This window comes from Gymnodraco acuticeps, unplaced genomic scaffold, assembly GCF_902827175.1.
Source record: "Gymnodraco acuticeps unplaced genomic scaffold, fGymAcu1.1, whole genome shotgun sequence".
Taxonomy (NCBI): Eukaryota; Metazoa; Chordata; class Actinopteri; order Perciformes; family Bathydraconidae; genus Gymnodraco; species Gymnodraco acuticeps.
In genome coordinates, this window is record NW_022991932.1 from 217,410 (window position 1) to 243,044 (window position 25,635).

The 25,635-nt window shown below is 44.7% G+C and overlaps 1 protein-coding gene across 1 annotated transcript in view; it reads left to right on the top strand.

The window, feature by feature from the left end:
* Positions 1-643: 643 nt before the first annotated feature.
* The window catches only part of LOC117535723 (B-cell receptor CD22-like), a 35,713-nt gene continuing 10,721 nt past the window's right edge, over positions 644-25,635 (top strand). Inside the window, exons 1-7 of the mRNA XM_034200248.1 lie at positions 644-743; positions 5,161-5,198; positions 5,276-5,355; positions 6,777-7,124; positions 7,223-7,426; positions 7,935-8,204; positions 8,558-8,818. Coding sequence (XP_034056139.1) covers positions 723-743; positions 5,161-5,198; positions 5,276-5,355; positions 6,777-7,124; positions 7,223-7,426; positions 7,935-8,204; positions 8,558-8,818 — 1,222 coding nt within the window. The 5' untranslated portion in view covers positions 644-722. The remainder of the gene's footprint in view (positions 744-5,160; positions 5,199-5,275; positions 5,356-6,776; positions 7,125-7,222; positions 7,427-7,934; positions 8,205-8,557; positions 8,819-25,635) is intronic.

A 25,635-nucleotide genomic window follows, 5' to 3' on the forward strand; every position in this document is an offset into this window, starting at 1 on the left:
GTACTGCGTACCGGTGAGTACCGGCCCAATTCCAGCACTGGGGCTGTATGATTAAATCTTGTACCGTAAATGTTGTATTAAATAAAGTTAATATTACCGACATTATTAACGTCCCTGTAGCTTCGTATTGCACTAAGAAGCTTATTGCACTGTATATAAATATATATATATAGGCTACAGTGCAATAATTATTTCATGCTAAATGAAGCTCTGTTGGATATCACTAGATCCTGTTACAGCGTAATATACGTACATAACGATTGATGTGTACATTAGCATCATTATTAGCCGCTAGCTAATATCTGCCGCCTCGTTAATATCAAATCCATGATAACAACAAACCATTACCATGCTGTCATGAACGCGCGGTGCTGTTACGTGTATGCAAATTGACGTGCTTGATGTGAACGAGCATTTTGGTTAAAGTTGCGCATGCTCTATGAGTGCACATACGGGTACTTCTCAGGCATGCTGGGTAATCTGTGACGTTTCACTCTCTCAAAAGTTGAGCCATTTTATCATCATGCGCTAATGAGCAGCTCTCATAGGAATGAATGAGGCCCCGCCTCCCACGCTGTATCCAGTTCTTATTATACATCCATGCATCCGCCCCGCTGGAATGGCGAACGTGAATGGCACCGCCTCGGCCATATCCTGGTCCCCCAAACACTCTAAGCAGAGGAGGTGGAGACCGGCGCCCGCGATCAAACCAGGGCAGGTGCATGGCCGAGCTTCCAGTAATGGTTAGTCCATTTTCCGTTTCTTCTAATCTTCTAATCTTCGTTCGTTTAACTCTTCGATTGTCAGCTCGTCTGAAGAGAAAAAGGATAGTGGGCGGCGGGTGTAGCCGCCTTTATATACGTTGGGCCTGCGCGCGCATTCAGGTAGGCTCGCCCCGATTGGCCGGCTACGTTTACGTAAACTCAGTAGGTGAAAGCACGCACAGCATGATAGAGAGTAGTACCCATAGAGTCCAGTAGAGGGCGGAGACTGTGTGAAATATAACAGGAAGGCATTAACCTGAATAACCACGAGGCAGTTTTAGTAAACAACATGAAGAGCACAGTATTCATTATAAGAGAGGATGGAAAATGCCATATAATTTATCTTGGTTTGTTTCTTCTCTGTTCTCTCTGCGGGCAGGTTGCTTGAGACTTGAGAAACTCACATGCCTGTTAGTGGCAACCCAACAGGAACACACACATCACACTCATAATCAAGTGGACAGGAAGGAATCAGACACACAATGGTCCAGTAATTATTGTTGGAGCTATTTATTGATTTAACATGTTGATGTTGATCTATGTCATGGAAGAAGTTTCCTTCATAATTCTCCTTTATTCTTCTTTCTAGTAGCATCCCTCGTAGCAAGATTATATTTATCCTATTTTAAAATCAAACAGAAAACCTAGAGCCCTGGTTCAGTATCTTTGGACTCTGCCATGTCTGCTGGCGACCTCTGGTGGGTAAATAGATACATGAGTGCAATGATGATATTTACATTTTTACATTACATTACATTACATTGCATTTAGCTGACGCTTTTATTCAAAGCGACTTACAATAAGTACATTCGACCAGGAAGACACAACCTTGAAGGAAACAGAATCATATAAGTACATCAGGTTTCATAGAGCCAAACATTTCAAGTGCTACTCAACTGGCTTTAGGTAAGCCAGTCCTTTATTAGTATAAAAGTGCTTTGTTAATAGTTCTAACGCTCGAAGTGGAGTCGAAAGAGATGAGTTTTCAGTTTGCGCCGGAAGATGTGCAAGCTATCTGCCGTCCTGATGTCAATGGGGAGCTCATTCCACCATCCTGGAGCCAGGACAGCAAACCCACGTGTTTTCGCCGATGGGAACTTGGGTCCCCCTCGCAGCGAGGGTGCAGCGAGTCGTTTGGCTGATGCAGAGCGGAGTGCACGCGCTGGGGTGTACGGTTTAACCATGTCCTGGATGTACGAAGGGCCAGATCCATTCGCAGCATGGTAAGCAAGTACCAGTGTCTTGAAGTGGATTCTAGCAGTTACCGGAAGCCAGTGAAGGGAGCGGAGGAGCGGAGTGGTGTGGGAAAATTTAGGAAGGTTGAAGACCAGACGAGCCGCTGCATTCTGGATGAGCTGCAGAGGTCGGATGGCACATGCAGGTAGACCAGCCAGGAGGGAGTTGCAGTAGTCTAGGCGTGAGATGACGAGAGCCTGGACCAGAACCTGCATCGCTTTCTGTGTCAGCTGGGGACGTATCTTCCTGATGTTGTAAAGCGTGTGTCTGCAGCAACGGGTTGTAGCAGCGATGTTTGCAGTGAAGGACAGGTTGTTATCTAGGGTCACACCCAGATTCCTTGCAGTCTGAGTCGGGGAAACAACTGAGGTGCCGATGTTGATTGTTAGGTCAAGAGTGGGACAATCTTTTCCCGGAAGGAAGAGCAGCTCAGTCTTGTCAAGGTTGAGCTTGAGGTGGTGAGCAGACATCCACTGAGAGATGTCAGCTAGACAAGCAGAGATGCGTGCGACGACCTGGGTCTCTGAGCGGGGAAAGGACAGAATTAATTGGGTGTCGTCAGCGTAGCAGTGGTATGAAAAACCATGCGGGCTAATGACTGGTCCGAGCGAGTTTGTGTACAGGGAGAAGAGGAGGGGACCAAGAACAGAGCCCTGAGGGACCCCTGTAGTTAATTGACAAGGGTCGGACTCAGACCCTCTCCAAGTCACCCCGTAGGTACGGTCTTTCAGGTATGAGGTGAGGAGGGAAAGTGCAGAGCCTGAAACTCCAAGTTTTTGGAGTTTCATTTTGGTTTCATTTGTTTATTCATTTGTGTTTACATTAATTAAGATTTGGTGTATTTTGTTGGTTTTCCTTTGTTTATCTTTCTGCACCGAACGGGGCAGAACCCTAACCTTTTGTCTTGTGCCGGACAGGTGCTGTGGGCCTGAGGCGGCAGACTCCCTGGTGGGAGCAGTGGTGTTCTTCACATGTCCGTTTTGTGTGGTGTGCAGCGTCAGTGATTTAGTTTGGACCCCTTGCTCCCCTTTGTGCTGGTGGTAAGTCCCAGCCCTGTCCTTTTCCCCAAAGTGTGGATGTTATTGAAATGTGTTGTGTCTGGTGTTTTTAGATATTCTGTATTTTATAAATAAAGTAGCCTTTGATATTAACCCTTAAACTGTCTCTGGGCGAAACTCCACCAGGTGGCGTTGTCAGCAACCGACCTCTTACACCTAGCCGCACCACCCCGCCACAACGCAGAGAAAAGCCACACAGTATCACACAGTAACACAGAAAGCACACACACAGGTACACACAGTAACACAGAAAGCATACAGACAGGTACACACAGTAACACAGAAAGCACACAGACAGGTACACACAGTAACACAGAAAGCACACACACAGGTACACACAGTAACACAGAAAGCACACACACAGGTACACACAGTAACACAGAAAGCACACACACAGGTACACACAGTAACACAGAAAGCACACACACAGGTACACACAGCATCACACACATACAGACACTCAGGTCACACACAAAGCAGACAGTGAGGTAAATACATTTGTTGAAACTCATCACAGGAAGTGACAGTCCAATTCTTTACATCTGTTCAGAAAAACACAACCAGAGTCCTTTAGAAACGATGGAATTAAGATAAGATAAGACTTACATTGTTATGCCAGAGTTACAAAAATACAATAAACACAGCAGCGGGTTAGGGTTAGCCTAGCCTAGCCTAGCCTAACCCTAGTAAACTGTACACTAACAGTGCAGTAAAAACAGCAATTAAATATCTACAGGAAACAGAGACGGTCACGTAATGAATGTGTGAATATTATTATATTATTGTGAATAAATGTCTTGTTGATAAGTTGATGATATCCTCACCGAGCTTTTGTATGTTTTAAAAATGTTCAATAAAATATTTATTAAAAAAAAACATGGGGGTGGTGCGGCTAGGTGTAAGAGGTCCGTTGCTGAAAACGCCACCTGGGGGAGTTTCGCCCAGAGACAGTTTAAGGGTTAATATCAAAGGCTACTTTATTTATAAAATACAGAATATCTAAAAACACCAGACACAATACATTTCAATAACATCCACACTTTGGGGAAAAGGACAGGGCTGGGACTTACCACAGCGGCAGGTAACACAAAGGGGAGCAAGGGGTCCAAGCTAAATCACTGACGCTGCACACCACACAAAACGGACACGTGAAGAACACCACTGCTCCCACCAGGGAGTCTGCCGCCTCAGGCCCACAGCACCTGTCCGGCACAAGACAAAAGGTTAGGGTTCTGCCCCGTTCGGTGCAGAAAGATAACAAAGGAAAACCAACAAAATACACCAAATCTTAATTAATGTAAACACAAACGAATAAACAAATGAAAGTAAATGTAAATATCATCATTGCACTCATGTATCTATTTACCCACCAGAGGTCGCCAGCAGACATGGCAGAGTCCAAAGACACTGAACCAGGGCTCTAGGTTTTCTGTTTGATTTTAAAATAGGATAAATATACTCTTGCTACGAGGGATGCTACTAGAAAGAAGAATAAAGGAGAATTATGAAGGAAACTTCTTCCATGACATAGATCAACATCAACATGTTAAATCAATCAATAGCTCCAACAATAATTACTGGACCATTGTGTGTCTGATTCCTTCCTGTCCACTTGATTATGAGTGTGATGTGTGTGTTCATGTTGGGTTGCCACTAGCAGGCATGTGAGTTTCTCAAGTCTCAAGCAACCTGCCCGCAGAGAGAACAGAGAAGAAACAAACCAAGAGAAATTATATGGCATTTTCCATCCTCTCTTATAATTAATACTGTGCTCTTCTAGCTGTTCAGTTAAACTGCCTCGTGGTTTTTCAGGTTAATGCCTTCCTGTTCCTTCACTACACCGGCAGACTGTGTGACTTCCTCAGTGCTCATAAAGATTAACTTAATTTGAATGCTCTTTTCTGGTGTCAGTGGTATATTGGCGGCCAAACAATTAAAGCCATAGTTTATTTGGTTAAGAAAAGTAAAAATGTTTACAACAAAACACAACTGTGTAGTGGGTGTTACTGGGGTTTGGCTCATCATGCATATTAATCGTCTAAAGAGGAAGGAAATCTAGTCTGTTAACAGCCTGATATCCGTCTTCTGCTCATTGGCGACAGAGGACAGGGATCTTTAAACACGTCGTTCCTCCTTCACTGTGAGTAGAAACAGTTTATTGATGTAATGATTCTGTAAACCTCCTGTGAACATTATTTAATCTGACATGTTTTATAGTCTCACAGAGATGAGAGGAGCAGCTATGAGTCTAACTGCAGCAGCGAGTGGATTAGTTGTCTTCCTGCTCTCTGTGTCAGGTACTGTACTTCTACACTTACATTCATCACATGAACAGAGGGGATTCTGGGAAATTGTGGGACTTGTAAAACCAGGTCTCATGTGGGAATAAGTGGGATGGATTTGTGTAAAAGGCAAACCTAGCAGAAACATTTTAAATGTAATTGTGTGTAGAATTGTAGAAACTCAAAGACATTACAGACTCAAGTCCCGCCACCCCAACAACAAAGCAGCTCAAGAGATGCTCAACTCCACCTCTGAGGACATCTCCAGAGATGCATGGTTGGCAGCAGCTTGGAAGCAGGAGTGGGAGTCAGCCGGGCCCTCCCGAATCCACCGTTACATCTGGGACCCAGGAGATGGCGCCATTGGAGGAGACGACCTACCGCGCCGGCAGTGGACCACTCTGAACCGTCTACGAACTGGGGTCGGTCGCTTTAAAACATCGATGAAGACGTGGGGCTTGGAGGACAGTGCGGCATGCGAGTGCGGTGACCCTGAGCAGACCGCTGTCCATATAATCACCATCTGCCCTTTATATAGACCACCCTCGGAAGCCAGCCTCTTCGACCTATGACCAGAGATGCGGGCATGGCTACACGACACCGAGTTGGACCTCTAACGTTACACGAAAGAAGAAGAAGATTACTAGTTTTTTTTATGTATTTTCTGAAGATCTTGTTGTGCGTTGCCACTGTCCTTTGCTCCAATCATCTGCATCAAATATTAGTTTGCTTATCACTTTTACAAGCGTTAAAATGAGAATATATTGTATGCATAACTGTTCCATCCTCTCTGTGAAAACATTTTGCTTTGTTTTTTCTTAAGATGACTTCAAGAATCGCCAGCTCTGTTTTTATTAATTTAAGTGATTTAGAGAGATATTGTTATTCTAAGTCAAAACATATTGACTCAACTCTCATGTAATTATTATTATTATTATACCTCTGCACCTAACCCTTCTAGTTCCTTCTCTACTCTCTGACCTCAGTGTTATATTCACACGGTATATCAGACAGAAGCTGCTCACACCTCAGTGCTCTGCATGTATTGTTATTGTTCACACTGACCTCAGCAGCAACCTGACCACAGAGCGAACAGAGAGGAAACTGTTCAGAGAGTCTCACACTATTCTAATTAATGTGATCGCTAATCATTCACTGTTCATTTATATGAAGGCATTTTCCAATCTTGTGTCAAACTGAACCCTTTTTGCGTAGACTTCTGTTCTACCTGCTTTGATTAAGAAACAACAAAGTCAAAGAGTATCATTGGTTTTAAAATGCCTAAGAAGGAATTCACATGTGTTTTTCTGCTCTATCCCAGTAAAGTTTGTAAAATGCTTATTTTTACATTCTTTGTTGAAAGTACTGATCAGGCAATTTCTCAACAATGTATAGATTAACTTTGATGATAGTTTCTGATGTGCTCTGTGTTTCAGTGGTTCAGGGTCAGGATGGCTGGGGAATGACTTACTCTTCTACTGAGATCTGTGCAGTGAAAGGATCAACAGTGGAGATAAGATGCAGCTACACATACCCATCTAGATTGAATAATCGTGTTAACACATTAGAGAAAACATTGTGGTTAACTAAACAGAAAGGTGGTAAACGTGTAGATCTGAACACAGACTCAGAGTATGCAGGTCGTGTAGAGGATCTCTGTGGAAACAACATCTGCACTCTGAGAATCAGAAACCTGAGAGAGAGCGACTCAGCTGAGTACAGGTTCATGTTCAAAACAAACCAAGCTACATACTGGGCTAATCCAGTCACTTTGTCCGTCACAGGTATCTGAAATATTACTCTTAAAACATTTAACATGTTATTTTTATTTTGATACATGAACATTATTGATCTTTTTTGTATGTTTATGTTCTTTATTCAGATCTCCAGGTGAGCAGATCAGGATCGTCTACTCTCCTTCAGTGTCTCAGCAGTTGTTCACCTGGTCAAACTTCCTACATCTGGTTTAAGAACAGACAGGAAGTGAAGAAAGACACATCTCCTTATGCAGACTTCAGATATGAGTCAGCAGACAGTTATTCCTGTGCTTTGAAGGGATATGAGGACTTCCCCTCTCCTTCAGTGTGTGAGTTTACTCAAAGTCTTCCACTAACATAATAACATTAACATACAGTATAACATATATCATCATTGCACTCATTTATCTATTTACCCACCAGAGGTCACCAGCAGACATGGCAGAGTCCAAAGACACTGAACCAGGGCTCTAGGTTTTCTGTTTGATTTTAAAATAGGATAAATATACTCTTGCTACAAAGGATGCTACTAGAAAGAAGAATAAACAAGAATTATGAAGGAAACTTCTTCCATGACATAAAGATTAACACTTTCCCTCAAATGTTTAGATTTCTGATAAAGGATAGAATCAAGTGAACCACCACTCTGTGTTTGATTAAACTATCATTCATTAAAATATCTTCCACTGTGGAATTAAATGTGAAATGTGTTCATGTTATCTCCTCCAGATGCTTGATGCTTGTGAAAAACGTTTTCTGCTTTGTGTCTCTGGACATTTGCAAGTTGCCATTATATCTACCCTTTAATGTTGATAACTTTAAACACTTCTCCTCCAGATGCTCCAAAGCTCCCCTCTGTGTCAGTGAGTCCCTCTGCTGAGATAGAGGAGGGCAGTTCAGTGACTCTGACCTGTAGCAGTGATGCTAACCCAGCAGCTAACTACACCTGGTACAAGGAGGATCAAAATGCAGACCTTTCTTCTGTCAAAGAAGGACCACGTCTCGTCCTCAGCTCCATCCAGTCCTCTGACTCTGGACAGTATTACTGCAGAGCTGAGAATCTGCTTGGGAGGAGAAGATCTGAATCCATCTCTATTGATGTGAAATGTGAGTAAAACCCAGATGATTTAAAAAGCATCATGCAACTAATGACTACTTTGTTCACAGTCTGCTGCTGTAGGTCAATGAGATGGAGAGCAGCTACAGTAGATGATGAACATGAAGTTGTATCTACTATTGGCTCTCAAATCTGCACGTATGTTCAGGGTATTCAAGCCAGCAGTAATACAGAAAACGATATACTGTATATGAACAACATAATTGTTTTCTTCAGCTCTATACCAGTCAAAACACACTTCCATATTTCAGATGCACCCACACAAATAACTACGTCTCATTTCAATACTCAATTCAACATGATGTATTTGTAATCTTTTGTTGATTTATTGTATTTCCTCCAGATGCTCCAAAGCTCCCCTCTGTGTCAGTGAGTCCCTCTGCTGAGATAGAGGAGGGCAGTTCAGTGACTCTGACCTGTAGCAGTGATGCTAACCCAGCAGCTAACTACACCTGGTACAAGGAGGATGAAGACTCTCCAAAAGCTTCAGGACAGATCTTCACCATCACTTATTTAAAAGCCGAACACAGTGGGAGTTATTCCTGTGGAGCCCAGAACAAGTTAGGTCGTAGTAACTCCACCTTTCATCTGATTGTTGTTGCAGGTAAGTTTTATGCATTCATCTAAAACCACACACTTATCAGCTTGTTTGTTTTCAGTCACATTGTCTGGTAGGAGGCTGAAAAAGGAGTGTGTGTTCAAATGTACCTTTCCGGTTCGGGTTAGGGGTTGTTTTCTTTCTTTCACATAAGGGAATAATTATTACATTACATTGCATTTAGCTGACGCTTTTATCCAAAGCGACTTACAATAAGTACATTCGACCAGAAAGACACAACCTTGAAGAAAACAGAATCATATAAGTACTACAGGTTTCATAGAGCCAAACATTTCAAGTGCTACTCAACTGGCTTTAGGTAAGCCAGTCCTTTATTAGTATAAAAGTGCTTCGTTAATAGTTCTAACGCTCGAAGTGGAGTGGAAAGAGATGAGTTTTCAGTTTGCGCCGGAAGATGTGCAATCTATCTTGCCTGAGGGTCCAGATTTAGTATGGGGTGCAGTCATTCCCTGTGCACTCAAGCGTGAGAGTTGTGTCTCTTTTGTGAAGCTTATGCCAAGTGCAAGTGCCCACAGGCTGAGAGATATTCCGGAGCAGGCGGATCTTCAAACAGGTCTCTCCATGACACTGGTCTTCATTTGGGGCTCGCAGAGCTGACCAATCCTTTTCCGTCCTTCCCCTCATCCAGGGTCCACTTGTATTTGTCACGATCTGTCTGTGTTGTAGTTTGACGTTGTTCACGGGGAAGAGTTCTGTTTTGCTCTGTACTTAAGCCTTGAAATAAAGGTATTTTCTGTTTATCTGCATTTGGGTCCTGCCTGCTTCGCTCTCAACCCTGACAGAAGGAACTCACCAAATATGGGCCCAGCAGATCCTTTTGAGCAGGAATTGTTGGATTTTACTTTTTCTTTGGCCACCTGCTCTGATCGATGGATGGGAGCGTCCGGGGTTCAGCAGCGAGAGGCTACTCTGGCGGAGGCGCGCCAGATAACTATGGAGAAACCAGGCTTGGTGAGATTCTTACCGGGTGGGGTTTTGGATTTCCTCATGGTGTGTTATCCCCTGCCTGACAGCCCCAGGCCTCCGAACTCCCGTTATGACACCACACGCATCGGTGTGGTCCGTTTGGAGTCAACCCTGGCTTCTGCCCCATTGCCTGCTCCTGTCCAGGAGCAGATCTCTGGAACTCGTCTGGCCTTTGGAGGTCCACAGAGCCTCCAAACGGCTTCTAAATGAAGGAGTCGCAAGGCCAGGTTAGCAGCCCGAGCCCAAAGATCCATAGTCCCGTCCCCAGTTCTGGCCCCAGCAGCCATGGTCCCGGCCCCAGCAGCCATGGTTCCGGCCCCAGTTCTGGCCCAGCAGCCATGGTTCCAGACTTAGTTCTGGCCCCAGTAGCCATGGTTCCGGCCCCAGTTCTGGCCCCAGCAGCCATGGTTCCAGACACAGTACAGGCCCCAGTTCTGGCCCCAGCAGCTATGGTACCAGACCCAGTTCTGGCCCCAGCAGCCATGGTTCCAGACCCAGTTCTGGCCCCAGCAGCCATGGTTCCAGACCTAGTTCTGGCCCCAGCAGCCATGGTTCCAGACTCAGCTCTGGCCCCAGCTGCCATAGTCCCATCTCTTGTCCCATCTCTGGTCCCTTCTCTAGTCTCTTCTCGAGTCCTAACTCAAGTTCCTTCTCTAGTCCCTTCTCTGGTCCCATCTCTAGTCTCTTCTCAAGTCCCCCCTCTAGTCCCTTCCCAAGTCCCTTCCCTAGTCCCTCCTCAGGTCACTTCCCTAGTCCCTTCTCTAGTCCCTTCTCTAGTCCCTTCTCAATTCCTTTATCAAGTCCTTTCTCAAGTCCCTCCTCTAGTCCCTTCTCTAGTCCCATCTCTAGTCCCATCTCCAGTCCCTCCTTTAGTCACTTATCTAGTCCCTTCTCAAATCCCAACTCTAGTCCCATCTCAAGTTCCCTCTCGAGTCCCCTCTTCCAGTTTCTTCTCAAGTCCCCTCTCGAGTCCCCTCTCCAGTTTCCTCTCAAGTCCCCTCTCAAGTCATCTCTCGAGTTCCCTCTCAAGTCCCCTCTCAAGCCCTCTCCCGAGTCCCCTCTCTCGAGTCCCCTCTCGAGTCCCCTCTCGAGTCCCCTCTCGAGTTCCCTCTCGAGTTCCCTCTCCAGTCCTACTCAAGTTCCTACTCAAGTCCCAATTCAAGTCCCTACTGAAGTGCCGTTGGAGGTTCCGCTGGGGGTCCTGCCAACTCCATGTCCTGTCCCGTTGGGGGTCCCGCCGACTACTCTCCTGCCGGGGGTCCTGCCAACCCTATGTCCTGTCCCGTTGGGGGTCCCGCCAACTACTCTCCTGCCGGGGGTCCTGCCAACCCTATGTCCTGTGCCGTTGGAGGCCCCGCCGACTACTCTTCTGCCGGGGGTCCTGCCAACCCTATGTCCTGTGCCGATGGAGGTTCCGCTGGGGGTCCTGCCAGCTCCATGTCCAGTCCCGTTGGACGTCCCGCCGACTACTCTCCTGCCGGGGGTCCTGCCAATCCCATGTCCTGTCCCGTTGGGGGTCCCGCCGACTACTCTCCTGCCGGGGGTCCTGCCAACCCTGTGTCCTGTCCCGTTGGAGGTCTCGCCGACTACTCTCCTGCCGGGGGTCCTGCCAACCCCTTGTCCTATTCCGTTGGAGGCCCCGCCATCACCTGTCTCGCCGGGGGTCCTGCCAACTCCTGGTCCTCTTCCGTGGGGGATCCTGCCGAAGCCTGTCCCACCGGCTCCGGTTCCTGTTTCAGCCGACACCGGGTTCTGCCAGGCCTCCGGAGCTGTCTGGTCTTCGCCCTCGAGCCCGGCCCCCTGAGAGCCGCGGTCTTCGCCCTCGAGCCCGGCCCCCTGAGTGCCGCTGCCTTCGCCCTCGGGCCCGGCCCCCTGACTCTTCCTGACGCTGCCTTCGCCTTCATGCTCGGCCCCCTGAGTTCGCCCGCTGTGGCCTTCGCCCCACCATGGACTCTGCCTTGCCTCCGGGCCGTCCCCCCCGAGTTCCCCTTTTTGAACTCTGCCTTGCCCCCGGGCCGTCCGTCCGACTCCCCCTTTTTAAACTCAGCCTTGCCCCCGGGCCGTCCGCCCGAGACCCCATCCTTGAACTCTGCCTTGCCCCCGGGCCGTCCGCCCGAGTCCCCCCTTTTCAAACTCTGCCTTTCCCCCGGGCCGTCCACCCGAGACAGTTTTAGTTCAAAAGCAAGTTTTGTCTTTTCTTTTCTAACCTCCTCCTCTTGGGCTTCCAATGCACCCATGCGTTCTTTAAGGACTGCTAAATCATCTTCAACTTGGATTATTGCAGATGATCTGTATGATAATCTGAATACTTTCTGTGGTCTGGAATTATTGTCCTTTAAACATAACATGTGTGGTGCAATGTCCTTAGGATTTACCTCGTCAGACAACACACTCTCACTCCATAAACGTCCAGGAGCGACGCTTGGTCAGGGTCCCGAGGCGTGCAGTTGTGACGCTCCTAGGCTCCTTCAGCTTCATAAAGAGACGCAAATAGCTTTCAACTGATTGCAATGTATTCCTGTGATGCCCCTGTGGGTCCATCAGTAGAGAGAGGGTGTGGCTGTTCTGTCTGTGCTGCATTGGCTCCAGTGATTGCATTGATTACAGTAACTCAGGGCACCTGGGTCTGGTGTCCTGCAGCTATTTGAAGCCTCTCTGCTCCTCTCTGTTCTCGCTCTGCTTTCCCCTGCAGACACCTGGGTTTTGGTTGAGTATGAAGTACGGGTTTTCTCAGTTGCACTCTATGAATTTGGCTCATTTGAATGACTTTCTTTAATAAACACCTTTACCTACCCGTTGACATGTGTCTCCTTTTTGTTGTGGCCTTTTGAGCCAGGTCGCAACAAATGGGGGCTCATCCAACGGGTTATTTGTTTAAAAAGTTTGTGTAGTGCTCAGAGCACATGGTGTCATTGAGCAGCTGATTCATTGTTGTGGTCCAGCTGTGTGCTGGCTTGTCGCTGCTATCTGGGGGACACATCATGTCTTTTGGGTTTCAGGAAGCTGTAGTGTTTGACATGTCGTCAGGTTTTGTGTGCCAATCAGAAGGTAAGATGTTGCTGTTTGTTACGCTTTTGTAAAAGAGATTTTCCCCGCTAGGCTTAAGTGGCGTTTCCCCTTGGGTTGCGTCTGTTTTTTTTGTTTTCATAGTGTTGTGGCGACGTGGTTAGTGTCAGCTGTTTTCGGACAGCTGTCTTGGGGGCACGTCCGCGTGAGTTCTTGGTGTTACCTGCGTGCAGGTCGCTCCATAACTCCGCCGGGTTTCAGTGCGTAATTACCCACCGCAAGCCACATGAAGACTAGGTGAGATTAGGAAGATTTTGTTTAGGCAGTTAGGGGGAAATTCTCTGTTGGGTTAATCTTATGCCCATGCGTGTTGGCAGTTTAATACTTTGCTTTCTGATTGGCTATTATGACTTCTTTGTCAGCGTTCGTGGATGCGCCCTCAGTGTCTTTCTTAGATGGTTGCCAGAAGGCGCAGTTGGTCGAAATAGCAGAGCACTATGACATTGCTGTTGTGGGGAGCAAGCGGAAACATGACATTAAAGCTGTCATTGTGTCATCTTTGTTTGAGCAGGGGGTTTGCAGAAGAGTGAGTCTGGTGCGGCAGGGTTCGTGCCGGTAGTGGTTCAGACAGCTGGTTTGACGTTCGAGCAGCAAAAGGAGCTTTTGGCCATGCAGTTTGATCAGGAGAGATTGCAGTTGGAGTTGAGGTTGACGCAGAAGAAGTTGCAGTTGGAGATGAGGGGTCAGCAGCAGGAGGTAGAGAAGCGTTTAGAGGTGGAGAAGGTGCTGGAGGTGGAAAAGATGAAATGTGAGGTGGAATATGCTAGATTACGGCTGATTGGAGAGGGCAAGTTTTCTCCAGGGGAGGATGGTGGTGATAGGTCGGCATCAGGCAGTGGCAATATCATTTCTTACTTGCGATTAGTGCCAAAGTTTAATGAGCGTGACCCGGACATTCTTTTCACTCTATTTGAACGCATAGCAGAGGCAAGAAACTGTTCAGATTCAGACAGAGTGCTGTTACTTCAGTGTGTACTCACTGGGCGAGCACAGGAAGCCTATTCAGCTGTTTGTGGCGAAAATGCTTTGGACTATGATAGAGTAAAATCAGCGGTGTTGAAGTCTTACGAACTGGTTCCTGAAGCGTATCGTTAAAGGTTCAGAAGTTGGGTCAAGGGAGATAAGCAGACACATGTGGAGTTTATCCGTGATTTAACTTCTCATTTTCAGCGGTGGTGCGCGGCAGCAAAGGTTGCAAGTTTTGACGGTCTTTGTGAGCTCATTGTCTTGGAACAATTTAAAGACATTCTCCCTCAGCGTGTGGCCACTTATGTGAATGAACAGAAACCTTCCACCGCGTTTAGAGCTGCTGAATTAGCGGACGATTTTGTGTTGACACATAAGGGCAGTTTTACTGAGAAGAATTCTAGGGGTGATTGGAAACGTGGAGAAGACAATGGCTATGCCCGCGGTGGTGCCAAGTTTTCACCAGGCTCCTCCCGTAGATTTGTAGGTACAGGGTGACCCGAGGGGGCCAAAGTGGACCTATGTCATTATTGCAGAGGAGGGGGTCATTGGAAGGAGCAGTGTCCGTTGCTGGAAACTAAGGGGAAGCCTCGTTTGTCACCACATGCTCCAGCCATGTGTTGTTCTGCCGTGTTGGATAAAAAACCGTTGGGTGTAGGCTCGGGCATGGTGCCTGATAAGAAGCCGGTTTGTGCCGACCCGGATGCGGGTTCTGGTTTTGAGCCGTTCATCACTGAAGCTGTTGTATCAGTAGTCGGTAGTGACAAATATGTGCCGATTAAGGTGTTGCGTGATACAGCGGCTAGATACTCATTCATTGTTGAGTCAGTGTTGCCTTTTTCGTCAGAGACAGAAACGGGGGATTTTGTGCTGATGAGGGGCATGGAGATGGGCTTGATCCCTGTGCCACGGCATACAGTAGTGCTGGATTGCGAGCTGGTGCGGGGAGTTGTGTCTATCGGCGTGCGTCCCGCGTTGCCACTTGATGGGGTACAGATGATTTTGGGCAACGATCTCGCTGGTAGTGCTGTGTGGGCAGGTGTGCCACCGCCTGTGGTGGTTTCCAGGCCGTTGACATCTGTAGAGCCAGATGAGAGCGGTTGGCAATTTCCAAGTGTGTCTCAAGTTTATACTATTACGCGTGTGCAGAGCCGTAGGATGTCTACTAACCTACCTGTTTCGGAGTCTGGAAAAAGTGGTCCAGCACGGTCCTTTGACTTTGAGATCGAGACAAAGAAGAAGGAGAAGACAGTCAAAGTTGTGAAGGAGAAGAAAGAGAGGAAACCCCGCAAAGCGAAGGAGAGGAGGCCGAAGGAGAGGAGGCCGAAGGAGAGGAGGCCGAAGGAGAGGAGGCCGAAGGAGAGGAGGCAAGGCCGATGAGCGCCTACATGCTATGGCTCAACGCCAGCCAACCCAAGGAGGAGTGGGACATAAAGGCAGTGGAGGCGAAGAAGCAGTACGAAATCGCAAGGCAAGAGTTCGAAGACAGCGGCGGAGGAGGAGCGTCCTCTAGTCCTAAGAAGGAAAGTAAAAAAGCTGGAGTTAAGAAGAAGGATGTTGGGTTGTCGTGGACCCCTTTGGGGCCCCGTCTTAAGGGGGGGGCTGTGATGCCCCTGTGGGTCCATCAGTAGAGAGAGGGTGTGGCTGTTCTGTCTGTGCTGTATTGGCTCCAGTGATCGCATTTATTACAGTAACTCAGGGCACCTGGGTCTGGTGTCCTGCAGCTTTTTGAAGCCTCTCTGCTCCTCTCTGTTCTCGCTCTGCTTTCCCCTGCAGACACCTGGGTTTTGGTTGAGTATGAAGTACGGGTTTTCTCAGTTGCTCCACTTTGTTGCACTCTATGAATTTGGCTAATTTGAATGACTTTCTTTAATAAACACCTTTACCTACCCGTTGACATGTTGTGTCTCCTTTTTGTTGTGGCCTTTTGAGCCAGGTCGCAACAATTCCCATCTGCGGCAGGATTTGACGCTCATGGAAGCACGGCATTCGTTTGTGTCGGCTGCCCTTAAAAGGCAATGTGAGCGTCCATTCCCATTGGATAACGGAGAATTGTACACCCGGAAGTAAGTATTCCCCTGTGATATCTGCACTACTCATCGACTAAAAAAAACACCAAATTATCCTTGTTAATTACACAACATTGATTGGTTTAAATTGTGTGCAATGCTTTTGTATTTTTCCCCTTCGATTCGGAGAAACAAATATTTTTTCGGAGTAAAGGATGGGAGAAGACACTACACTACCCAGAATTCCCAGCTATCGTTTAGGACTACACCATGTGCTGTGTTTGACTAACCCCGTGATTAGTTCTCAAGCTCTGTGATTGGTTGACCTCCAACTGCATTCCATATGAAAAAAACCGTTTCGTAAAAAATAAAATCATACTTTATTCAGCAGTGCTTGCTTTACTCTTTGAAAGTCATCACATGAATACATTGTAATAAATGGTTCGGTTACATTAAATATTACACATCTGTCGTAGTTCTTTATTTGTATTTATCTACAGCAGGGGTAGGGAACCTCCGGCCTCCGGGCCGTATACGGCCCGCGAGACAATTTGGAGAACCCACTCTAACCCTAACCCACGAGGTAATTTATAAACACACGCAAAAAAGAAGTAAAATGTAAGAAATCTAGACCCCAAAAAATTAAACAAGCGAGTGCCTATTTTTCCTGGCCAAGGTCAGGGTCCTTGAACACAACACGAGCCTAACGTGTCATCACCTGGTATATGTCTTGACTGACAGGTGTGCAGTTCTGACGGAGAGCACCAGAACCATGACCAGAACGCTACTCCAGCACTTCAGAAATTGCAGTACCGATAAGGAGCCGTACACATGCCGCAGTTTCTGCGTGTCTGTGTCTTTATTTGAAAGCCCAGTGGCGAACTTTGTTATTAGCATCTGGTTAGCTAGCTATGCTAACTAATATAAGAAGCTTTTTCTACAACCAGTGAGGTAAAGGCACATCTTTATATGATCATTAAAAAAATAGAATATAGTAAACGGGTATAAAATACTATATGACAGTAAAAAAAAGTTGTTGTTAATAAAGAAGAATAGAGTTTAAAAGGGGAGTTATTTGTAAAATATCCATAAAGAAAAATAAATCTGCTTCCAGTTCTGTTTCATATGAGTGTTGAGAGATGTATCCATAGATCTCTTAATGTTGCTCCCAAAGTGCACCAGATTGATGCTTTTAACTTCAACATTTAAAAACAATGTTTAAATCACTTAAATCATGTTCACATGGATAGGAAACTAAATACATTTGCATGCACACATCTTGTGTCCATATCTTTCTGCTTTGGTGGTCACGCCACCAGAGGTGTGGACTCGAGTCACATGACTTGGACTCGAGTCAGACTCGAGTCACACATTTTATGACTTGAGACTCGACTTGACAACATCACAAAAGACTTGCGACTCGACTTGGACTTGAACACCAATGACTCGGGACTTGACTTGGACTTGAGCCTTCTGACTTGAGGTGACTTGCTACTTTAATTCAGAGGTCTCCAACACGCCGATCGCGAGCTGCCGCTAGAAGAGCAGACTCCCGTCGGGGAAAGCAGAATCTTCAGCCGCTCCTACTCTTGCTGAGAATCCTTGCAGGCAGGGGCGGGTCTTTATTTAGCTGGCCCACCATGCGGCCAATCATATGCGAGGACACACTAGGATCATACCATTATGTGAAAGAAGGGTGGGGGGCACAGCATGTGTAGTGGTACAGGCCAGCTGCACAGAGCGACGGGGAGACGGATTTAAATGCAAGCGCGTCGGAAAAAGTCAAGAAATGAGCGAAAACCGAAAAAATAAGCAGCATCTGGCTGCTTTTCAATGATATTGGAGAAAGCAAAGCTTAGTGCAGGATTTGTAAAATGAAAATAACCTTCAGAGCAGGGTTTTTAAGGCCTTAAAAAGGTCTTAAATATGATTCAGAAGGTCTTAAAAATGATCGGATTTGAAAGATACTTCTATGTTGCGATAGCCTTTCAGTTCCCCCCAACAATTTGTATTGAATTAAATCAACATGAAACCAGTAATCACTAACTTTGTTTCCCCCGGCCCCTTATTGGAGAACACCCAGCTAGTAACCTAGCAACCAAGCTTCAGCTCATGTAGCGTATCTTCGAATCTACTTACAAATAAATATGGGGAAGTGTCAGTTCAAACGTATTTTGTTGGAAAACATCTAATTTAGTGCTTGGTTGAAACCAGTGGAGGGAACGTGTTTGAAGCCCGCTGCACCTTTTGAAAAATAAATTAGCGTTTGTTTTGCTAATGTAGCGTTAGCTAGTGCAGCAGCTCCCGCAACAACACCGGGGGACCTCCGGGCGAAGTTTGGGTCTACGTCAACCCTAAAAGCGGAGGTGCTGTAGACGCTAAATACCGTAGCTAAACACCAATCATACAACAGCAACGATGAAATAGTGTAGCCAAGGCAGCAGAGCTCTGAATATAGCACACACACACACACACACACACACACACACACACACACACACACACACACACACACACCACACACACACACACACACACACACACACACACACACACACACACACACCACACACACACACACACACACACACACACACACACACACACACACACACACACACACACACACTAGGGCTGCTCGATTATGGCAATAATCAAGATTATGTTGGTCAATAATTAATATCACGATTATTAAATATGATTATTCATTGACTTTGAAAACATCCATTTATTGAACTTTAAAACAAATAATAATTTGAACAGTATATTTTTAACTGTTGATTACCCTGAACGTATAATTCAACTGAAAAACTAATACAAAAATTAATTAAATAAATGATACATTACTAAAAAATTCATTAGATCAAATATGTTGTGGTGCACTGTCACAACCTAGCAAAGCAAAATAATCGTTTTTTCCGATTATGTTGTTTTCGTAATTGTGGCAGGCCAAAATCGTAATTGCGATTAAAATATGATTAATTGCACAGCCCTAACACACAGACGCACACACATACACACTTTTTGTCTAACACGCTAACACAGTTCTGTACTGTTACGCTGTTGTGTTCAGTCATTGTTCTTATGTCGAACATGAATACATTTACTTTGTAAGTGATTATGGGACGTATTTCTTCTTTATATACATTTTCCTTCATACTTTATTGCCGTGAAATAGGTCTTAAATTCTATTCAAAGTGGTCTTAAAAAGGTGTTTAAAAAGTCTTAAATTTGAGTTGGCGAAACCTGCAGGAACCCTGTACAATAAAAAGTCCTGCATTCAAAATGTTACAAGTAAAAGTACAAAAGTATTAGCATCAAAATATACTTAAAGTACCACCTGCAGAGGGATCTAGATTCAGGTGTTCTTTCCCCATAGAGACCGCCTCGCTGCACATTATCCCTTGCATAAAGTTAGATTGTGGGTCCCTTATAACATGTTGTACACAGTGGAAATAAACATTCTGGTTACCTCAACATCAGGGATCTTATACATTAAACTCCTTCTGAATCAAACCGTCACGGTAGCCTTACCTTACTGATCCCTCTTAAATTAGAAAAACACACGTTACTTTACCAGCAGAGAGAAAATGGATTATTAAATTATTAATGTGACTAATAAAGAGCAATTTGATTATTAAGTATTATTCTGTTGATCGATGTCATTACATTTGGTGAAAAACACATAATGACTTGTTTATGACTCGTTTTGTCAAAGTTTAGGACTTGACTTGACTTGAACTTGCCCATCCTGACTTGAGACTTGACTTGGACTTGCAAAACAATGACTTGAGACTTGACTCGGACTTGAGCGCAAAGACTTGAGACTTGACTCGGACTTGCAAAACAATGACTTGGTCCCACCTCTGCACGCCACACCGTGCACGTGCATGCATAGGCGAGTCATGGTGAGATATCTGGATTAAGAGGTTGCTTTTTCTTTGCACAGAATGAAATTAATAGGCTGTGATTTTAGTTTTTTTAAGCAGAGGTCAATAATTTGTACGGCCCTCTGAGGATATTGAAAACATTTAAATGGCCCTTGAGCGAAAAAAGGTTCTCCACCCCTGATCTACAGAGATCGGGCTCAGAATAGACCGGAAACTATTCTTTTACCGTTCAGTTTGAATTTCACAATAAAGTTAGTAGTAATATTTTGTTTTGATATTATTGTTTTTTATTAACTAATAGACCGCTGGGTCATGTTAAGACTATCTTTTCTGTGTTGCTGTGGGTTTTTTCCTTCGCTTTTGTGTTACAAATATCAAAGCAATAACTAAATATATCCGTCGTAAACTAAACCAGAAACAGCAGTATATTTTATTTTGTTAACACACTAAACTTGACAGCTTTTTAACCCAAACCACCTCCTGGTTAAAGCACGTTATTACACGTTTAGAGTAATTGCAATGCAGGTATATTGTGTTGCTTTTTAATGACTGTTTAAAATGCCTTTTTCTTAATGTCTTTCATTTTTGTAAAGCACTTTTGAATGTGTTATATTTTGTGAAAACATTTAAATATTAAGAGTATATACAAAATAGGAGGAAAGTAGAAGGTCAATGATATAAATATAGAATAGAAAATATCAAGAAGATACTCTAAATGGTATCTAGAATAATAATAATAATACATGGGACTTGTATAGCGCTTTACAAGAAACTCAAAGACGCTTTGACAGAGAATAAAAAAACAAACAAAAAAACAAAAACAAAGAAATACAAAAAGAGATAAACAAAACAAAAAATAGGGGGGCGGGTCAGTGGTTGAATGCAGTGTTGAACAGGTGGGTTATGAGTGATGTTTTGAATGTTGTGAGGGAGGAAGAATCTCTGATGGATTGGGGTAGTGAGTTCCAGAGGGTGGGTGCAGCAACGGAGAAGGCTCTGTTTAGAACTGAATAAAACAGTTTAGTGCCGGATGTACTAAGATATTAATAGGAGGATGTGCAAAACAGACAAACTAATTTTTAAACATTAAATAGTACTTTAGGTTAAGGTCTTCTTTTAAATACATGTAAGCAAAAAGCTTTGGGGGTATCTATATTAAGCCTGACAAAGTACTTAAAGGTGGGGTAGGTACGTTTCAGAAACCGGCTCGAGTGCACTAAAATTTGAAAATACACAGCCGAAAAGAATCTGCCCCTTCCTTCAGACTTCCTTACAGAGCACCTCCTCCAACACACATGAACGCGCACATGACGTCAGCAGACTGGTGAAAGTGGCCGCCTGTTGCTGGCGAGTCATTGAAGTACTGCTGCAATGCACGCCCAATGAGGGCACGTGATACATTTGTGCGTGCACGAGATGGAAGGCTGACAGACAGGGCGGCAATCCAATTGGTTGTAGTTTTTACAGCGCCACGGCTTCCACAGATGACATTGTTTTATGGATTTTTTGTCAAAGCACTTAAGATATTCATTGCTATCGGGATGTTAAGAGCATTCCATGGAATATAACAAAAAGTGTATCTCGAGCCGGTTTCTGAGACTTACCTACCGCACCTTTAACGTTTAATATATTGCATGGTTTGTTTTGGGACTTGACAATCCAACCCAGTCTCACAAAAAAACGTGTAAAAACTACGTTGGACGTTATTTTCCCCTGTGCAATTCTCCATTTACTCAACAATAACACAATTATCCTTGTGTTTATTTATTTGTTTGATTAATAAACACAAGTTGGAGTCCGTCGGGACCGAGGGTCGGAGCAGCTCATTTGCTTTAGAGAATATTACACCCGGAAGTAAGTATTCTCTTCGCTTCGCTTGACAAACCCCGTGATAGTCCTCAAGCTCTGTGATTAGAGAGTGTGCTCCGAGGGTTACGCCGAGCGTCGAACAGCACTTGAAATGGGATAGAACCACGGCAGACTGTCCAAAACTGGATTTGAACGAGTCCACCCCGTCCTCCCCCACCCCATGTATTACGTTCCCTTTTGGTCTAGGGCAGGGGTCTTCAACTAAAATTCAACGAGGTCCAGTTAGAGAAAATCTCCCCATGCAAAGGTCCGGAACATCAAAATGTCCAATCAATCAATCAATCAATCAATCAATGTTTATTTATATAGCCCAATATCACAAATTTTACATTTGTCTCAGTGGACTTCACAGTTTGTACAGAATATCAGAATGACAATACGACACCCTCTGTCCTTAGACCCTCTGTCCTCAGACCCTCACATCGTACAAGGAAAAACTTCCAGAGAAAACCCACAGTTTAAAGGGAAAAATGGGAGAAACCTCAGGGAGAGCAACAGAGGAGGGATCCCTCTCCCAGGACGGACAGACGTGCAATAGATGCCGTGTGTAAATTGAAAAGATAATACATGTCTAACTTGCTTCATGAATTAGTGTGATATATATTGAAGTGACCTGTAGCTTTATCAACGTCTGCATGTAATCAACAACTGACTGCCAATCAAATAAAGAAAGTACAATTCAAAAACAACAATATTTATTGTCAATTAACATTACTTAAATACTGTGGATATGTGTAATGTTCCTCTCGGGCTGCATTTACAAATAAAATAGAGAAAATAAATAAAATAGCTTTTGAAAATATGTGCATCTTAAAAGTGCTTAATTTTAGATAAATAAAATAAAGTGTAGCAGCAGCTTGAGTGTCCCTTTGTCTTTGTTAACCGTTTCACATCATGACTTAACAGTTTCAGCCAATTGTAGAACAATATCAGTCTTTACACATCATAACAATTGAACAGTTTAAAGTTTCTCTTTCTTTCCCTCTTATATTGCAGTCCCTCTCTCACTTTGTTCTGTTCAGTGTGAGAATTGAGCTCGAGCTTGTCCTGCCAGGAGTTTGTAAATCTGGGCTGACATGGAGTCAGGGCTGTATTCTCATACACACATGCAGGTGCTCATTGGTTTCAGTGATGCAAACACAGGTATGGTGAAAAAAGAGAGAACTATTCGAAGCAGAAAAAAAAACAGCGTAATATACCATCTGACAAAGGCCTGTGCTATAATGCTTCAATTAACTGCTATTCTTTATAATATACTCAGATCAATAGGAGACAGAAATGTTAAGTTAAAAATCAAGGGTTTTTATTATTATTTACAGCAGGGGTGGGGAACCTTTTTCCTTTCAATTTTTACAACATCCTCCGAGGGCCGTACAAATGATTGAACTCAACTTTTGCTTAAAAAAACTAAAATCACAGCCCATTAATTTCACCTTTCTTTCATGCTGTGCAAAGAAAAAGCAACCTCTGAATCCAGATATCTCACCATGACTCATGCATGCATGTGCACGGTGTGGCATGACTACCAAAACAGAAAGATATGGACACAAGATGTGTGCAAATGTATTTAGTATCCTATCCATGTGAACATGATTTAAGTGGGGGGGGGGGGGGGACCTAACCTCTTCTAGGGGGGTCCGGGGGCATGCTCCCCCGGGAAGATTTGTTTTTAAATATTGAAGTTAAAAGCATCAATCTGGTGCACTTTGAGAGCAACATTAAGAGATCTATGGATACATCTCTCAACACCCATACTGTATGAAACAGAACTGTAAGCATATTTTTCTTTTTGGATATTTTACAAATCACTCCCCTTTTAAACTCTATTCTTGTTATTTTTAACAACTTTGTTGTTACTGTCATATCGTATTTTATACCTGTTTTTCATTTAGTCTCATTAATAACTATAATGATCATATCAAGGTGTGCCTTAACCTCACTGAGCTGAGGTTATTTGAGCCTCTCAGGAGAGAGCTCTCTTCCACCTGGTTGTAGAAAAGCTCTTTAAATTCGTTAGCATAGCTAGCTAACCAGATGCTAATAACAACAGATCGCCACTGTGCTTACAACTAAAGACACAGCCACGCAAACACTGCGGCATGTGTACGGCTCCTTATGGGTATTGCAATATTGTAAGGGCTGGAGCGGCGTTCCGGTGCTCTCTGTCAGCACTCCTTTCAGACGAGACATATACCACGTGAAGACACGTTACGCTCGTGTTGTGTTCAAGGAACCTGTCCTTGGCCAGGAAAAACAGGCACTCGCTTGTTTAATTATTTTTGCGGTCTAGATTTCTTCTTCTTTTTTTAAGTAAGAAGTTGTCCGTCAGTCGGACTGACGGACGGACTCCCTCCCCCCCCACCCCCAAAACGAAAACTCTTCGGTTCTCCACGAATTACACAAGTCACCCAAATCAGCGTTAAAAAAGCGGGAGGTGCCGAAAAATCTCCTATTAATGTATTGATTATAGCTCCGGGTCCGTATAGGTCGGCGTCTGGGTCCGGATCCGGACCGCGGTCCGCCTGTTGCCGACCCCTGGTCTAGGGGATCCAAAGAGAAGCAACACAACCAGATTGGATTTGGTATAAGTTACAAGTGGTTTTATTGTAACTATAGTTGACCAAATAATAGACACCTACAGCCTGGCACAAACAAAGGGCCAAAACTGTAGCTTAATAATAAACAAAAGAGCACTCCAAAAGAGAGTTGTAAAAGTATTCCACCACAACGAGTAATACACAAAAGGAAAGAAAACCTCACTTCTAAAGTCAAACAAACAAAAGAGGGCTGTACAAAAACACAACTGCTGCTGATCAACAGGCGCTAGGCTAACCTGGGTCTAAGCTAACCTACTTCACTAAACACACAATACTAGGCTACGCACTCACTGCTAAGCAGTATAACTAAACACAAGTGATTCACAGTGTTAACGAGCAAAAATGAGTAGGCACAACAAGAGGCTAGAGGCGTCTGTCTCACAACACAGAGCCTCTAGACTGATCTTCGTTGGGTCCAACATAAATCTTAAAGTGTTGCAGAGCTAACACCAACACTAGGATCCGATAAACGAGCTGACGCTCTCGGGTTACCGGGAGAGTCGAAAAGTCGAGAGGCTTGTCTTAGCCGGCGTGTTGCGCTGGTCTCACGACATCCTCATGAGGGGGAGCCACAATTTATGGCTTCTCCTCAGACACAGCTTTATCTGAAGACACCGGCACAATCACAGGATCAGACAATGGGACATCAGAAACACTTTTACTCGCCCGTGCACGTGTATTGGTGATCAGGCCAATACCGTATGGCGGGGACATATTCTGCCGCTGTTCTTTACGCTTCAGCGCTGCACAGTTGGCGATGACATGTCCAAGTTGGTGACAGTAAAAGCGCTCTCTCTCCTCTCTTGTTACATTAGACACATTCAACGGCTCAGTAGGTGGTGCGGCTGATACACGGCGCGATCTCTCAGTAGAGACCGGGGAAAACACAGATGTATGCGTCAGCACATATTCATCGGCTAACACAGCGGCAGCAGAGAGAGAGTTTACCTTTTGTTCCTTTACGTACTCAGCAATGCGGTCAGGCAAACATTTCTTGAATTCCTCCAACATGATCAATTCCCTCAGAGCAGAATATTCCTCCGCTTTACATGACGTAACCCATTTAGCAAAAAACATTCCCTTTTCCCTGGCGAACTCGGCATGAGTTTGATTAAGACCCTTCCTATGGTGTCTAAACTTTTGCCGGTAAGCTTCAGGAACGAGTTCGTATACTCTGAGGATGGCAACCTTTACTGAGTCATACTGCAGGCTGTCCTCTAACGTTAGAGCCGCAACTGCTTCCTGAGCTTTTCCATGTAATTTACACGTTACCATCAGAGCCCAGGCCTCAGCCGGCCACCGTAGTGCCGCTGCAATACGTTCAGTGGCGGCTGGTGGAAAATATTTTTGGTGGGGCTGTTGATATTGTGAGTATAAAAATTTTTTTGGGGAGAAATGACGCCTTAAATTAGGACTTCTGGTGATGTAATGGCGCGTTT